The following is a 17532-nucleotide window of genomic DNA, read 5'->3' on the forward strand; positions in this document are numbered from 1 at the left end:
AGACACACCTAAATTTTTCCCAGTCTTTCCCCACCAGCATTTTGTCACATAATCTGGCCAATCAAATGTTCCATTAAACATTTTAGACTCGCAAGTAACCAATCAGAAGCAAAGCATTCGTTCTGCCCCCAGAACAAGCTTGGTTTCCAAAAACTCAACTGAACCGGACGCATCATTTTAAAGCGCAAGATTTGCGGCGGGTTTGAGTTTTGAAGATTAGTAGCGGGTGAGTTGTTAACCATTTCATAAAATCCTGGATTTATATTGGTCAGTGATATAAGAACAAGCAATTAAAGTAATTGTGTGCTTTCGTAATATTACTAACCTGCAACTAAGCAAATGTAACAGTCTGGTGATTCAATGAATTGTAGCGCTTACTCGGTGGGAACCTTTGTTACAGGGAGATGGGGTCTGGTAGGAAGATGTTGGAGAGCGGGATTCTGGGAAGAGCTGAGTTCGTTGTACCGGATGTGTGATTTTCAATAAAGTGTGTTCATTTAGAAGTAATACACAGTGTGAGTCTAATCGTTTGTGGAAACCCCATAATTTATAACACTGCTTGTACGAGAGCAGCCTGTTTCCTGTTTGTGTGTGAATACATCATGTAGTCAAATCTTTGCGCATTTTCTGAAACGTTAGTATAAACTACACGTTGACAATGTAATCCATGTTTAATATATGTGTGTGTGTGTGTGTGTGTGTGTGTGTGTGTGTGTATGTCAATGGTTAACACGATTTCTGCTTCAGGGTTAAACCGAAAAATCGTCGCATTTGCAGGAGTGTTTTTGAATAGACGCACGCGCAATCAGTAATTTAAATTAAACATCTTCATATTTTGTGGCGATTTAAAAGTGAAATCCACCTTAAGAGTCAGATCAGAATAATTCTGGTATTTTTAAGTCCACCTTAAATTCTGGAGTCTGAAAGTGAAATACAAATCCACTGCACTCGGGCGAGTGCTTTTACTGGGTGTGCCTGTCAGGAGCCCCCACTTAAACCTCTTTGACAGGACTTATAATCTTTCTTTTTTTTATTTTTGGCAGCTACCGAGCAGAACCCCATTTGATACTGCGGACAGTTTAAAGATGGAATCAGTCCCGATTAAAGAGGAGCTCCCTAAACTTGAACTGGTCCCCATTAGACTGGAGTTCTCTGGACTGTCTTCCCTCCCCATTAAACAGAAGCTCTGTGAGATGCCATCTGACAGCATCAAGTCGGAGGTGTCTGGGATTAAAGCTGAGAGCAATGAATTGGAGATCTCCCAGACAGAAGAACCCCTTCCTGTGAATGAAGAGGTGCTGGAAATGGTGTGTATTACTAAACTGGAACCCCTCCAGAGACATATATAGAACTATGTGTACTCTCTCGTGTTCTTATCATCACCCAAGATGATGGACCAAAATCTCACTTGAACTCTGCTGATTGTAGCTCTAGATCTATCTATAGATATATATCTGTAGTTTTGGCCGTAAAATAACAGAGTTAAGTGATCTTTAACAAAGAACCCATGAACGTGACCACAACCAGAATGGTGAAAATGTAGTCACAGCAGTTATAAGATTTTCTTTTTTAAAGAATTATTTATGGGTTGGTTATGTATGTCAGACTGACTATAAGATATATCTGTCAGAAGTTCTCTACCAATAAATCTCTAGGCAAACGTATTCAACTGCATTGCTGTGTATACAAACTGTATAGGTGCTTTCAATGTATTTCACGCTAGTAATGTGAAACCATTTTTCTTTTCATTTGTGATCAGCAGGGATGCCCTGACATGTCTCAAAACACAGGGGGGGTTGAGCCCCCTTTTAAAATGCTGACTTTGCCTGAGGGGGGCTGAGGTCTCACATACTCGATGCTGGTGGGCAGTTGCTATTCGTTCATCACATGATTTTTTTTTTTTATAATTTACCATAATCCTAACAATCCTAACCGAAACTTCAAAGCACAGGCAACCTCCAAAACCCTTATTTTATTTTATCCCCACGGGATGAATGAAGTGCATCCAGTACTTTCCCAGGCTTCTTGTAGAGTGTAGGTGTAGCGTCTGATCAAACACAACAGGGTGATGATGTGCACATTGCAGAAGTGTCACTGGTGCTTACATTAAAACATTTACAACTCATTCAGTTGGTGGGGTTCATAGATGTTCTTTGCATTCTTCACAAAATGTAAAAAATACAAATTCTCTGCCAAAATGCAAATTGCGCATTTTTCCACAGTATTCTGTTATAAACAGATTTCTAGGATCCCTGGGGATTAACACCTACTTTGAGCAATCGATCAAATCAATCCATTTTTAAATAAGTTGATCTACACAAAGTTTTACATGATTAAAGCATCATTTAGTAATTTAAAAATGACTTCTTTTATTCTATCGACCCTCATTTTTGTACACTGCAGTTTGTTTGTTTTGAACTTCGGCTCCCTGCTGCAGATGGGTTGAACCCTATTTCAAAACACAAAAAAATGTTTTTTTAGGACTGTACCATTAACGTCCATTACAAATATAATAGGGTGTTACGTACTGTTCTGTGTAAAATGCAGTGTCTGTTGTGGCATTGCAGTTTACACTGAGAAACATCTGCTTCAGAACCGGTACTGTGCCGCCACTGAACCACCTCGAGAGACGGGTCAGTGACAGAATAAAGAGTCTCTGCATTTTACCAGCATGTCCCATTGACACTGAAAGTGATTCCGCATCAGTGCCGCCACAAACACGGTGATTAGTGCTAATCAGATATGAAACCAGCCCTTAATCTTTTTTTCTTTTGTTTTCTGACAGTTACCAAGCAGAACCACGTTTGATGCCTTGGACAATGTGAAGATGGAATCTGTCCCGATTAAAGAGGAGCTCCCTAAACTTGAACTGGTCCCCATTAGACTGGAGTTCACTGGACTGGCTTCCCTCCCCATTAAACAAGAGCTCTGTGAGACGCCCTGTGACAGCATCAAGCCAGTGGTGTCTGGAATTAAAGCTGAGCGCAACGAACTGGAGATCTCCCAGACAGAAGAACCAGTTCCTATGAAAGAAGAGGTGCTGGAAATGGTGCGTATTAAACTGGAGCCCCTGAAAGAGGAGGTACTCTTGAAACCAGGGAAGGAAGAATCCGAAGACTTGAAAGCAGCCCCCACTGAGCTGGGTCCGGTACACCTGCGGGAGTGTAGCGTGGTGCTGGAGAGAATCTATGTGAGAAAGCAAGGCTCTGGAGAGGAAGGCTCTCCCAACAGCACGCAAGGAGGTGGACAGGACGACGAGAGCTCACATTCAGAGTGCAGTCCAGCAGGTGAGTGACTGACTAGCTGTGACATTGTCATTCTACACTGAGTGATGGCCACAATGTGACTGAGAGGCTGAGAACAGATAGCAGGGCTCCACATTAGCATCCAGGTTCATTTCGCATACTTGTCTACACTGAAGCAAATCACCGTGTCTGTGGCGGCACTGATGCGGAATCACTTTCAGTGTCAATGGGAAATGCTGGTAAATGCAGCGACACTCTCAAGGTGGTTCAGTGGAGGCACAGTGCCGGTGTGAAGCAGATTTTTCTCACTGTGAACAGACACCACATTTTATATAGGACAGTATGTAACACCCTATAATGTGTGTAATAGATGTTACTGGTACAGTCCTAAAACTCCCCTTATTTTTTCGTGTTCTGAAATCTGGTCCTGCCCACATCTGCAGCTGATGGCACGGGGCTGAAGTTCGAAACCAACTGTCTGACCAGCGTAGGCTACAATATTGTATATTTTATGTCACAGGTTGGGTAATAAATAGCTTAAATATTTAATTTCACCTCAGAATATAAATGATAAAAACACAAATACTGTTAAAAATACCATATGTTAACAGCATTTCTGCTTTATATTATAAAACAAAGTTTAATTTATTAGAATAAGTTAGAGTTCTGGCTAAAATGGTTTATTCTTTAATTAAAATACTGTAGCCTACTGTTTTATGTGTATGATTACTTGGCACAAAAAGTTTGAAACAAACTATCAGTTTAACTTGTCTAAGCAACATACTGAAATGTGAGTTACCGGTAGACTTTATGTTTTGTGCTCTTGCAGATTTGAAGAACAGAATGTTTTTGTTTTTTAAAAAACGAATCCCTATTTAATGTGTGCAGCATACAGTATATTCTTTTGAAGTGTGACACACCGGCAGCATGTTTTAACACTGCATGATCTGCCTTCTATGTAAATGGAGGTATGCTGCCAAATTGCAGCTGAGCCTGTAATATCGCTGTGTGAATGCTGTAGTGAAGGGTCCTTTTTGTAGGTTTACTTTTTTGCTTGAGTTTTATTTTTTTTTTTAAGTATTTTTTTTTACTAATTAATAAAAGCATGTCATGATCAGGACCCATCCTTCAATAAAAGGGCCGTTATGGCGTTATGGCAGAACAAGTACACACATGAGGAAATACATCCACTTTGTCAGTCTGTGCATACAGTAAATTGCTCAGCAGAAATCAATATATTTTGGAGGTGATTATTGTGAAGAGTCTGAATCGGGATTCATTTCAAGACGTCATATACACAATTTGGGGGTGGGGCCCTCCTAGGCGGTCACCTTGCTTGCCTTGCCCTAAGGCCGGCTCTGAGAGACAGTGCTAATCTCTGTAGCCGGACATGTACAAAAGTATTTAACAGCAGTTAAATGGACATTAACACATACCGTGAAACTTCTATTAAACGGCCAGGCATTTATTTACAAAACTCACAAGCAGACCAGCGCCTATTGGAGCTGCCAATTTATTTGAGACCTGGCGATTATATAGACGAGGAAACTTTGGAAAATGAACAAGCAGAAATAAAAATTTGTATTGTTAATATACTGTAATATTGTAAGGGTTTAAAAAGATTAGACAGCCAGGCATGGGTTATATAAATGTGAACAGGCCACTTGAATCAAGCATGGAGGGTTTATTACAGTGAAAAGGGATACAAAACAACCGTGCCAAACTCAATCTTTCTCTTCTTAACTGGACTCTCCTGAACTGACGGTACAGTAAAAACAAGCTCTAGTTATACAAATAAGTAAATTAAAGATATAAACTACTAGCACTTCTGTTTATAAATATAGATCAATGTTGTCTATTAATAAAGATAAGTAATGAAATAATAATAGGTCTAATACTGGTAATAATAAGTTCAATCCATCCCAGATATAGAATGCAGGTAGGTTAGGCTTACAGCGCAATAATAATAATAGTTTGTTTTTTCTTATGGCCCCTGGTGGTGATGTCTCCGTTCAGTATATCCAAGTAACCATTTCCATAACCGCTTACTCCTTTACAGGGTCATGGGGAGTAACCATTATGTATTGTGATAACAGCATCTTCCAGATATCATTTCAATTTCCATTTAAATCATGATCTTATGTACACTTTGTATTACTAAACTTTGTACTTCTGCCCTCATATAATGCGTCTTTATTTTACTCATTGCAATTGAAGGTAACCTGGCTTCAAAACGATACAATTAAATACTGGTCTTTTTTTATTCTTAATAAAATTACCCTTTTTATTTGTTATAAATGCAATAAATTCAACACAAAGCAACGCGATATACTGTTCAAAGCAAGAATTATTAAACTTAAACCAGAATGTATATGTTTGATGCCCTCAACACACACACTTCAAGTGGTGCTCCGCAGCCCTTGTGTGCTCACAAAGTCTCCTCGCAATTACCCCAGACCGCTCGTGAACCCACAATGCTATTCATGAGCTACTTGACTAACGACGGTGTTTGGGAAACACATCAGATTTGACACGTTGCTGTTACGATGGTCGAGTTACTTTTGGGAAACGGCACCCTGGATAACTTTCGAGTTAGACCTAATGTCGTTTAAACAATACATTTCTAGCATATTTTTCCAACTATCAACATTAATAAGCACAGTCAACATTGATTATTTGAACATTTTCAACAGTAGTCTTTTTGAAACGAGTAAACACAAGTCTGTTTGCGGATCCTGGAGTAGTCTGTGGACTATGTGGTATCAGTGGTTTTGGTCGTGGTCGTGGCAATAATAATGGGTTTTTGTTTCAGAAATGAAAGCTGAAACACATTGAGAGTGGTCCAAGTTTATTGTGTGGTATATTGCAACCAGTAAGTTCCAGTGTGTTTTGCATTGAAGGGATGAATTCGCAACTCCTTAAAGGGAATGTCCGATCCCCCCCCCCCATTAGGAATTTTTCAACAACAATGGATATTGAATGAAGTCATTACCCAGCCTCCATGTTCGTCTTTCTTTAGGGATTTGACATCTCCAATCTTTGAATGAAGTTGTTACCCAGCCTCCATGTTCCTCTTTCTTTAGGGATCTGACATCTCCAATCTTTGAGTGAAGTCATTATCCAGCCTCCATGTTCCTCTTTCTTTAGGGATTTGACATCTCCAATCTTTGAATGAAGTCATTACCCAGCCTCCATGTTCCTCTTTCTTTAGGGATTTGACATCTCCAATCTTTGAATGAAGTCATTACCCAGCCTCCATGTTCGTCTTTCTTTAGGGATTTGACATCTCCAATCTTTGAATGAAGTCATTACCCAGCCTCCATGTTCGTCTTTCTTTAGGGATTTGACATCTCCAATCTTTGAATGAAGTCATTACCCAGCCTCCATGTTCCTCTTTCTTTAGGGATTTGACATCTCCAATCTTTGGCAAAGCAGTAGGTTTTATGTGTTTTTGTTCATCAGTATTTTGTTCTGGAGGTACTGCCTGTATCAATTGCGGGTTCTCGCTTCCCCTCTGTTAACATCACTGTGGAGTTCTCCTTGTTTGTTAATCACTGCTTCCACCAGATCTTAGTTCATAGCAAAGCAGTAATCGGCTTGTTGATCTCTCATTGAGGGAACACAGGGATCTGGCCAAGGGTGCATTTCAGTGACTGCTAGCAGGCTCACCAATGCACACAGAACAGCAGCTTCTGAAATGAAAAATCAAGTGAAGGATTTATTCTTTGTTAATATTTGAAAACCTTAAATATATATTGCATGACTTTTGCCCCAACCTCCCCATTGAAATATAGGTCTAAGACTTTAATTTAGAATGTATTCTAGACAATATCAGCCTTTGAACTATTTGCACTAATCCACATGAAACCATTTATATGTCGGCTGTTTCCTTGTTTTTACAAACCATCATATTCCCCTCGCCACATGTGTCTATAATTTCACGTGGTCCCGTCCAATTTGCTGCCCAAGGCCACTTTTGTAAAAAGTTTTTAATCATTAGCTTTTCCATAATCTCAGTCTACAAGCCATTAATTAGTTAATGGCTAAAGTAAAACTTGTTTTCTTATTACAATGTCAATGTGTCTTACTTTTAAAATGTTCAGATTACTTTTAATTTTTGTAATATGAATTGCATTTATTCTCATGGATCTTTCTCAATGGAACTGGTAGATAAACATCGTAATGGATCTGCTCCTAAAGACCATCCACAGTAATTTATCAAATTTGGCTAATTGGGTAAAACTTCAATGTAATTTAATGAACATGTCCATAACTACCAGATTGAGTTAACAGCCAAGGTCTTTCAGTGTTTATCAAAAGTAAGAAATAAACAATTTAAATGATTCTTACAACAAAATGCTTTATGTGTTAATTAATTCTATGCAAAATCAATCACCAAATTCATGTTATTTTCTTCCTAATCACTTCTAAGTATTCAAAGTATATTATTTAAAAAGTGGGCATTGAAATGAGTGTGTGTGTGTGTGTCTGTGTGGTGAGAGCCTGTAGTCCCAGAATGCAGCTGGACATCTTTCTCTCCATTCTCACACAGTCCGTACAACACAGCTTGAGATCCCAAACACAGTTCAATTTATTGTATTTATTTGTTTGTCGAAACCAAATTGTACCCAATTATGTAGGTAAAAATCGATGAAACAGTTAAGAGATTTGATTAACATTCCCAGTCCTCTAATTCACTCTCCCTCTAGAAGCTATAGTGTGTGCAATATGAAACTTAATGTTATGTTCTTCTTTAAAAGAGACGGCTATCTCTTACAGCGACCTTTTTGAATAGTCAGAGTTTTCTGGTACTTTTTTTTTTTTTTTTTCAAAAACAATTCACATACATTTTGAACTTTTATATGTTTCCCATAACATCACTCAAGCATTTTGACACTTGACATTGAAGACTATGACTTTGGCACTGACTGGCACTCAGTTCTCTTTTAAAAGCCCAATCATTTGACAACTGCCTGATCATATTCCTCCCACTTTCACAAAAGCCGTTCCAACAGAAAAGGCTACCTTCCTTCCCACCTAATAACGTTTAACCTCTGGGCGGGAGGGTGGGAAAGTTAGAGTCCAGCCAACCCTGACCCTGACACCTGTCAAATACCAGACGGACATGGCTGCCTTTTCTAACCTGGATGCCCTGCCGTCTGCTAACCGCTGTCTCTAATTTTATCCTATTGTTGCCCCCTGGGTTTCTGTTAGAAGGCGCACGTTTAACCACCACATTTTCCCTTAAGCCCCATGTCCCCATGTAGCAGCACTAACCCATCTGGCTGCAGTGCAGGGCATAGGGTCAGCAACACCCGCTCTGGCGGTGGTGGTGGTGGCAGTGGCCACACTGCTGCTAGTGGTGACAACAGCCACTCCTCTGCTGCTGCTGGGGCAAACGGCCACTCAGGCACGGGTGCTGTCGGCTCCAGACGCTCCGACAGGCTCACTTTCTCTCCCCGTGGGAACCATAGCTCCGCCCCCTCTGGTTGACATGACTGCCATTCCCCCTTCCTGGGCTGGCGGTAGCTCCTCCCCCTGAGAATGCTGGGCTGAGAGCTCCGCCTCCTTCTCTGGTAACTTGGCTGGCGGTAGCTCCTCCCCTTTAGACTGCTAGGCTGAGAGCTCCTTCTTTCCTGACCAACAGGATGGCAGCTGCCTTCTTCTGCCCCGCCGCCTTTTCCGCCTCTTCTTATTTTACTGGCTAATGGAACAGAAGCCCCTCCTTCCTTCTCGTCTCCTTTCTTTTCAGTGGCGGACGCGACCTGGAAGCCCTTTCGTCTTACCCATCTCTTCACTCTGCTGTCTGCTTTGCACAAACTGTCAAGGCTGGTGTTGTTTCAAAGAATAATTTGTCCTGTTTAGAATTAATAAAACCTGTAATTATACATTTTACTTGTTTTTTTTAGTTATGTTTATTTGAATCAAACTTAGGTGGAATCGCCACTGTTGGTCAAAATTCTCAGGAATCTACAGGAGGGTTCTGTATTTAATCTGGGGTCTACAGGGTTAATATGACATCTATTGGGGAATATGACTTTATTCCGAATCGGCAGGCTTACCCCCCCCCCCCCCTGCCAATATACTAGACTTAATATTCAATCACTCTTATTCATTTATTTCTAATACACAGATTTAAAATGATCTTTATTGCTAATCGGCGGGTTTGTCCTCCGATATATTGGAGTTGATATTCAATCACCCTTATTCATTTATTCTATTTTTATACAGCAGATTTGTGAATCAACATATAATCAATGAGTTTATTTCCAATTACTCTCTCATTTACAATCAACAAACAAGGTTATCGTACACACAATTACTCCCAGAAAACTCCTGTAACCTTGACAAGCTTATTGTGCATTCAACTGCTCTCTGGTTTCTCCTGCAACCCAATCTAACAAATGACTCTCTGGGTTCTCTTGCAACCTAGGCTAGCCTTTCCCATTTGCATGTTCAATTACTCTCAACATAGGCAAGCTTTTTTTATTTTTTTTATAAACTTAGTCGTTGCCAGTAATTTATTATTTTCTCCCAATTTGGAATGGCCAATTATTTTATTACGCTTGGCTCACCGCTACCACCCCTGCGCTGACTCGGGAGGTTGAAGATGAACACACGCTGTCCTCCGAAGCGTGTGCCATCAAGCCGACCGCTTTTTTTCACACTGCAGACTCACCATGCAGCCACCCAAGAGCTACAGCGTCGGAGGACAACGCAGCTCTCGGTCAGCTTACAGGCAAGCCCGCAGGCGCCCGGCCAGAATACAGGGGTCACTGGTGTGCGGTGAGCCGAGACACCCTGTCCGACCTAAGCCCTCCCTCCCCCCGGGCGACGCTCGGCCAATTGTGCGCCGCCCCTTGGAAGCTCCTGTCCTCGATCGGCAAAGGAATAGCCTAGATTCAAACTCGCGACTTGCAGACTATAGAGCGCATCTTGCACTCACGTGGAGCGCCTTTACTGGATGTGCCACTCGGGAACCCCCCAGCATAGGCAAGCTTAACTGTATGTACAGTCCCTCTCAGGAAATTAGCAATAAACAACTTGACTCCCTGGTCTTCGCAACCAGAATGGGATCAGGACCATTATACTCTGTATAGTACAGGGTTGCCAGATTTCTACAGTGTTTATAGCCCAAAATCACTTCAAAACTAGCCTCATTTGTTTTTTTTTTACTGAAACCAAGCTTATTACCATTAACATGTAGCCCTATCCTTCAATGCTGCTACTGTTTCCCAAAGAAGAAAACAGTTCAATCTTTTAAAGTTATGCCACCAATCTAATTAGATGATCACATCATTTAAATCAATTAAACAGCCACATCAATTAAATACACCTAACAAATTAAAAAAGGCAAGTTGTTGGCTCTTTTTTGCAAACACAAAAAAGTTAAGTTAATTGAAAGTATGCCCCATGCATTGAAATAACACATAAAAAAACATTTTTAACCTCTTACCTTCAAACTCCTCGTTTAAGGGCCAGCTGTTATCATCACGCAGGTGTATCTCAAGTCAATTTTAAATGTACAAAGAAAAAAGTATGTACCAAATAAAACATTTTTACTTTTATATATATATATATATATATATATATATATATATATATATATATATAATATTAGTTTCAAAAAAGCTCCTCTGAGTCTGCACCATCTTCTGCGTTATTTGCTTCATATATGTCGCCTGTAAACAATGACAGCATTGCTTTGGATGGCTGAAATTGGTTGCAGCAACACTTATTACGCTGCATATATGCTCTGACCCTAAGAATGTTTTCCAACAATTTCTCTTGCATGCGGGTCCTTAGTTTGGTTTTGATTAGGGCCATTTGTGAAAAAGCACGTTCCACTGATGCATTGCTAAATGGTAGGGCTAAAAGAGATAAGGCAAAAAGACCAAGTTCAGTGAAATCTTTATCACCAGCTGCATCGGAGTGTTTAGCCACTTCAACCCAGAACTCTTTAATTTGGTTGTCTTCAGTGTGCTCCCAGTGTACATTGTTCAAAGCTCGCCATTGCTGTTCGAGTTTGCCAAGATCTCCATTGTAAAGTGGCAAAAATGATAAATTTGCCATCTGTTCCTTTTTGGAACTGAGTACAACAGTTGGGCTGAGAACGGTAAGTGACTCAAGTTGCTGGATATTAGGAGGCAATCTTTGTTTGATCTCTTTCAGAAACTCGAACATGTAATCTCTGCATCTGTGTTTGATATCCTCTGCTTTCTGAGGTTCGATCTTTGATTCTGACAGTTCTAACTGGAACTTGATCCCGAAGTCCACTGCTGAAAGTGGCAAGCTGTTTCTGTCGGACGTTATGTCAAAATCCATTACAGATGACCATGTTGGAAAATCGTGAGGTTTCATGATTCGTTGGATCAAACTGCGGTAAAATGTCATTAAATCAGCAAGAGGTTTCGCTGGATTGGCACCGTCAAGCTGAAACAGCTTGTTTATTCTGTTGACCTCAGTGACGAGGGGCTGAAAAAAAAACAGATACATTCTGTTTACGCGGTCTGAATGCATCTGGTACAGCAGTTCAGCATTGTAATTCCTTTCAGTGTCCTTTGTAAGCTGAAAGTGCAACTTTAGCTCTTCATACTGAGAAAGCACTCGATCAACACACTGGCTAATTGCAAGCCATCTTGTGTCAGAAAGCTGCAAAATCTTCAGCGGGCCAACATTAATGGTGGCATAGAGATCGCGGTACTTCTTTTGACGCTGAGTGCTGTGGGAAAACCACGAGTATGTCTGTGATACCATGTACTCGATGTTTCGAGGAAGTACGTCCATTGCTTTTGATGCACAGAGCTGCAGTGAATGACAAACACACTTGATGTACACAATTTTTGGATTCACCTCCCTTAACTTTGTTAGTACCGAATTATTTTTCCCACACATTGTATTGCAACCGTCTGTTGCCAGACCAATGCATCTTTCCACTTCTTTTGTTTTCCTTTAAGAATTTTTAACAAGGCTGTTGCAATGCTGTGAGAATCACCGGCTGGCAAGCTAACAATCCCGGTAAATGATACGTTCATGTTTTCTGCTGAAGTACCTGAACACCACACAGAGTTGCTTGTTTGCACTGATGTCTGTGCTTTCGTCCACAATTAGAGAGTATGGCTCTTTGGCGATGTCTTCAAGCATCTCCTGATGAACAATGGGCCCGATGACACATTTTATAAGTGCTGAGCATTTTGTTCTATGAAGACTAATATCCTTCTGTACAACTTCCCTGACTATGCATCCCAAATGATCTACGGTGAGGATGCTGGAAAGGCAAGCAATATGGGCTGCCAGCTTCAACTCGCATATTTTAATGGAATTGTCAACTTGTTTCTTAAATCCTGTGTCAAATAAGCTTCTTGTATTTGAATAGGGAGCTGCATTTCTAATATGTTTCTCTGTCTTACTGTGAGCTAACAGATCGCTGTGATGCGCTCGCACTTCACATTTACAGTACCTACACGCTGCTTTTGAGTCATCGCCAGGTACACGGCTAATCCATGCTTGTAACCCTTTTTCTTTCTCAGTCTTTGCAGTATTTTTTTCAGTATTTAGATTACTTCTTTATTTTTCCTGCTTTTTAGCGGTTTCGATGTTTCTACCCTGTTTCTTAAAATGGCTGCTTTTCACTGTCAATTAACACAATCATTCGTCTCTCACTCCTGTTCACTCGCATGGTCATGCGCAGTGGTGGTTGTGGTCATGCGCAATATGTTATTTTATTGGGAAACAAAGTTTTACATAGTTTGTGTGCACTGCGGCGGGTAGGCTGCAAAAGTTTATACATTTTTAATAAAGTTATTCTTTTTTTATATGTATAAAGTAAACTAGCCCAAAAAACCACGAGACCTCTTGAAAGTAGCCCAAAAAGTAGCAACCAGCGACTCCTAAATATTTCCCGCGGCTGTCTTTTTAAAGGAAAACCGCGGACCTGGCAACTCTGGTATAGTATTTCAAACACCCAATCTCTGTCTACTTTACACCACCCCTTAAATCTGTTTTTCGAAAAAGACTAAAAGTTCTAGGCTGACTCTCCTGATCAAACCTTCCGAGATCGGCACAGGGCCCCAGAATCAGAGTGCACAGATTCCTCGTAGAAATGTACAGCTCTGTTACCTCCTACAATCTCCCTATCCTAATCTAGCTGATCGGGCTAGTATTAATAACAGATAGGTACCCATTGCAACCCTTTTTGACAATTAATAAACAATAATCAACAACACCAGAAAAAACAGTATAGTAGGTTACTATTCCTGTGATGAATAAATTAAACTTATACTCCCTCATCCTTAGTATTCCTCTAAAGTTCAGTTAAAGAGAGGTTAGAAGGTTCCTTCATGCGTTCAGATGGATGAAATCAAATCAGTTTTGCAGCCTCCCTGGTGCGGACTACACTACAGTTACCTACACTACCTAACCCAGAAAAGGTCATGAAACGACATAATGAGGAAGGAACATTTTCTGCATTTCTTACTTAAAACCGTCTCTGATTTTTCACTCCTGTTTGTTTTTTCCAGGTTCCAGTCCAGCAGTTAAAGCAAGGACCCAGTTAAGGAATTTAAAAATACTGAGAGGAGAGAAATTAAAATATACCAGAGGAGAGAAACCGTATCACTGCTCTGACTGTGGAAAGAGTTTCAGGCACTCAGGAGACCTTGTGATACACCAGCGAATTCACACAGGAGAGAAACCCTATCGCTGCTCTGACTGTGGAAAGAGGTTCAAGTCATCAGGACACCGTACAGCACACCAGCGAATTCACACAGGAGAGAAACCGCATTGCTGCTCTGACTGTGGAAAGAGTTTCAGGAACTCAGGAGACCTTTCAAAACACCAACGAATTCACACAGGAGAGAAACCTTATCGCTGTTCGCACTGTGGGAAGAGTTTCAGTCGGTCTGGAAATTTTGAATTGCATAAGCGAACTCACAAAGGAGAGAAACCATATCACTGTTCTGACTGTGGGAAGAGTTTCAGTCGGTCAGAACACCTATTAATACATCAGCGAATACACACTGGAGAGAGACCGTATCACTGCACTGACTGTGGGAAGAGTTTCAGTCGATCAGGACAACTTGTAACACACCAGCGAATTCACACAGGAGAGAAACCATATTACTGCTCTGACTGTGGGAAGAGTTTCAGGGATTCAACAGACCTTGTAAAACACCAGAGAACTCACACAGGAGTAAAGCCATATCACTGCTCCGACTGTGGTAAAAGTTTCAGTCAGTCAGGACAACTTGGAAAACATCAGCGGATTCACACAGGAGAAAAAACGTTTCATTGCTCTGACTGTGGGAAGAGTTTCAGTTCGTTAGCAAACCTTGTTTCACACCAGCGAATTCACTCAGGAGAGAAACCGTATCACTGCTCTAACTGTGGGAAAAGTTTCCGTCACTCAGCATCCTTTGCTGTACACCGGCACATTCACACAGGAGAGAAACCGTATCACTGCTCTCACTGTGGGAAGAGTTTCGGTCACTTGGCATCCTTTGCTGCACACCAGCGTATTCACACAGGAGAGAAACCGTACCGCTGCTCTGACTGTGGAAAGACTTTCAGACGGTCGGGACACCTTGTTTCACACCGGCGCGTTCACACAGGAGAGAAACCGTACCGCTGCTCTGATTGTGGGAAGAGTTTCAGTCAGTCAAGATCCCTTGTTACACACCAGCAAATTCACACAGGAGAGAAAAAAAAAAGAAAATGTAAATAATGTTCCTGCATAAAAATAACTTTTATCCATTTTGCTTCCTGGCATTTCAGCACAGCAGTGTGCTGCTGAATAGTGTGGCTGCCCAAGCCGAGGAGACAGTCAGAACAAATCCTTAAATGGAATTTACTAGTGTAACGACCTCGCCCTTAGCACAAAGCCAACCACTATGGAGTGATTACCTCCCTATATTAAATATATCCCATGACAAAAACAAGTTCGACAAACAGCTGTTTAAAGGGGTGATCTCAAATGCAAAAATCCAAGTTAGGAGAAGCAATTAGGCCAATCTTGTCAAGCAAATAGGCACAATTGGAAAGGTGCTGGGGCCCAAGATTCACACAATTCTTGCTTCTAACTTTGCGCCTTTTTTTTGATCGCTTCGCTCCACTTTATCGCTCCTCTTGAAATGCTCTTTGTATGATTGAAGTGACTGAGACACACACTCACATTGTAATACGAAAGACATAATTTCGGATTGGATCAGAATCTGAGTGCTCATGTATCACAGAGCAGCTCTCCTGGTAAACCCTTTGAAGGAGGAAACAAACTGCTATTGTTAATTATTTTGCATAGAATGGCACAAGGCAGCTGTAATAGAGTAAATGTGGATGCGCTTTTAGACTGTGTGTTGCTGCTTGCCCCACCTTGTGCAAATTCAAAGTGTAAAACCAGATAACACAACAAGCAGGGCACAAGCTAAGCGATGAGCTGTATTTGATTAGGGAAATAAAAGCTGTTTACTTTGACTATCTGCGTCAGTCTGGATTCTTATAGAAATCAAATGTAAGACAACAAATATACTAGAAGTGTCAGGGGTGGAAGTTGCAGGTTGAGATTTTAGAGTCAGTGTTTCCCTGCATGCATCACTGTGAGCAGCTCCTTCCTCCAGACACAGACCCACACTGGAATGTTTAGATGACTGGGTGTGAGGAGCCTTGTGTTAACAATGGGAGAACTGGGCTGACTGGGGAGGTAACTGCTACTGCCTATTTCAATAGTCTTATTACTGTGTTGTTACATTATGGACAGCAGTGGTGCTCTGGCTCCCTCTTGTGGTCACTATTAATATCTGCTGTGTGTCTCTCGGAGGTCAAATTAATTGCTCTTTGTCATTAAAATGCTGTTTTTATCATCAAACTCTTTGGACTACTTTTCTGAGTATGAACACATCTCTTCTGTATGCAGGTTTTTAAATGATGAAAACAAGAAAAAGAATGAAGTAAAGCAAATAGATTATTGTTTACTTCCTCACATTGTTAAGTAATAGCAGCACTAATGTCCCCCACGGTGGGCTCTAAGACTAGATCATTGACCTGGTCTTTCTTTAAATGATCTTTCACGTTGGACACATTCAAATGTCATCACTGTCATTAAACAACATTTTACATTCATACTGAAATTATTTTATTAATATTGCTTACTTAATAAAATAAAAACAAATCTTCTAAAAATTATAAAATTCAGGGGCTCCTGAGTGGAGCATTCAGCAAAGGCACTGTGCCGGAGTGCAGGATGTGCCCTATAGCCCGGAGAGCGCTGGTTTAAATCCAGGCTATACCACTGACACAGCCTAATCAAACCCAGCTCTGTGCAGTCCGACTGTAGCAGCTCTGCAGCTGCTCTCAGCCTCAGCCCCTGTGGTTACTGTCTATGAGCCAGAGCAGTTCCTGCAGAGCTGAGGGAGGTTTTTGTACGGACGTGTATCACTGTGTGAATGTGTAGCTATTGCCCTGCTGACAGTAATAATCTCCTGCATCTTCAGGCTGCACTCCACTGATGCTCAGTGTAAACTGTGTCCCTGATCCACTGCCACTGAATGAAGCTGGAGTCCCAGAGTGACGGTTAGAAGTAGAATAAATCAGGAGTCAGGTTTCTGCAGGTACCAGTGGATGGAGCTGGTACTAACAAAGCTGTTGGCTGTACAGCGGATAGAGACCGTGTGTCCTGGAGAACAGACTGAGCTGTTGGAGACGGAGTCAGAACAACGTCTGCACTGGACTCTGGAGAAAAAATACAACAAAAAATGATTATAAAATAATAATGCAAGAGTCAAATTAAATAGTGTTGTGTTAGAATACAAACAAAATGTAAAGAAGCGGCTAGACAGATTTACTTCAATGAAAAGTTCTGTTTAAAATGAACTCCAGTCAAGCTTTCAGATTTATAAATAACTATTTAATTATCACCTTGAGCAAAGAGCCCCCGTGTCCCCAGCAGTAGAAGCAATGGCATCATTGTACTGTGTGTTTCAGTGACTCTGAAAGGGCTGAGCAGTGACTCATCAATACTGTGTGTCTCAAAGTGTTTGGAGCAGTGAGGCAGGCACCGGTATACAAAGCAGCTTCCTTTCTACAAATCCTGCTGCTGCTGCTGCTGTCACAGATAGAGGGGATCTGAGCCGTGAGTGAGCACCAGTGCAATTGATAGGGTCGGGTTCACTTTGACTGTTTTCTTCTATTTTTCCCCCAGTCAAAGCTCTCAGTATATCACTGCTGTCTAATATAACTGATCTGTTTGTCTAAACTGACAGTAATATTTCTGTTTCTGTCATCATTTCAATGCTAT

The 17532-nt window shown here is 41.1% G+C and overlaps 1 protein-coding gene across 4 annotated transcripts; it reads left to right on the top strand.

Annotated features, from left to right (window-relative positions):
- Nucleotides 1-98: 98 nt before the first annotated feature.
- Nucleotides 99-16104, top strand: LOC131702960 (zinc finger protein ZFP2-like). 4 transcript variants are annotated; one of them, XM_059005777.1, is made up of 4 exons: nt 99-226; nt 1044-1307; nt 2786-3287; nt 13766-16104. In XM_059005777.1, exons 2-4 carry the CDS (start codon nt 1086-1088, stop codon nt 14965-14967), a joined length of 1926 nt encoding a protein of 641 aa, XP_058861760.1. In that variant the 5' UTR covers nt 99-226; nt 1044-1085; the 3' UTR covers nt 14968-16104. The 4 variants fall into 4 exon arrangements, with proteins under 4 accessions (XP_058861760.1, XP_058861759.1, XP_058861761.1 ...); XM_059005776.1 differs by lacking the exon at nt 99-226 and adding an exon at nt 242-515; XM_059005778.1 differs by lacking the exon at nt 99-226 and adding an exon at nt 242-487.
- The last annotated feature ends 1428 nt before the right edge of the window (nt 16105-17532 follow it).

This window comes from Acipenser ruthenus, chromosome 32 (genome assembly GCF_902713425.1).
Source record: "Acipenser ruthenus chromosome 32, fAciRut3.2 maternal haplotype, whole genome shotgun sequence".
Lineage (NCBI taxonomy): Eukaryota > Metazoa > Chordata > Actinopteri > Acipenseriformes > Acipenseridae > Acipenser > Acipenser ruthenus.

Excerpts from the sequence above, each read along its gene's own strand:
- LOC131702960 (XM_059005777.1), top strand. The coding sequence starts at position 1,086 with ATGGAATCAGTCCCGATTAAAGAGGAGCTCCCTAAACTTGAACTGGTC. Across the intron at positions 1,308-2,785 it reads ATGAAGAGGTGCTGGAAATG|TTACCAAGCAGAACCACGTT; the intron begins GTGTGTATTACT and ends GTTTTCTGACAG. Across the intron at positions 3,288-13,765 it reads TTCAGAGTGCAGTCCAGCAG|GTTCCAGTCCAGCAGTTAAA; the intron begins GTGAGTGACTGA and ends TGTTTTTTCCAG.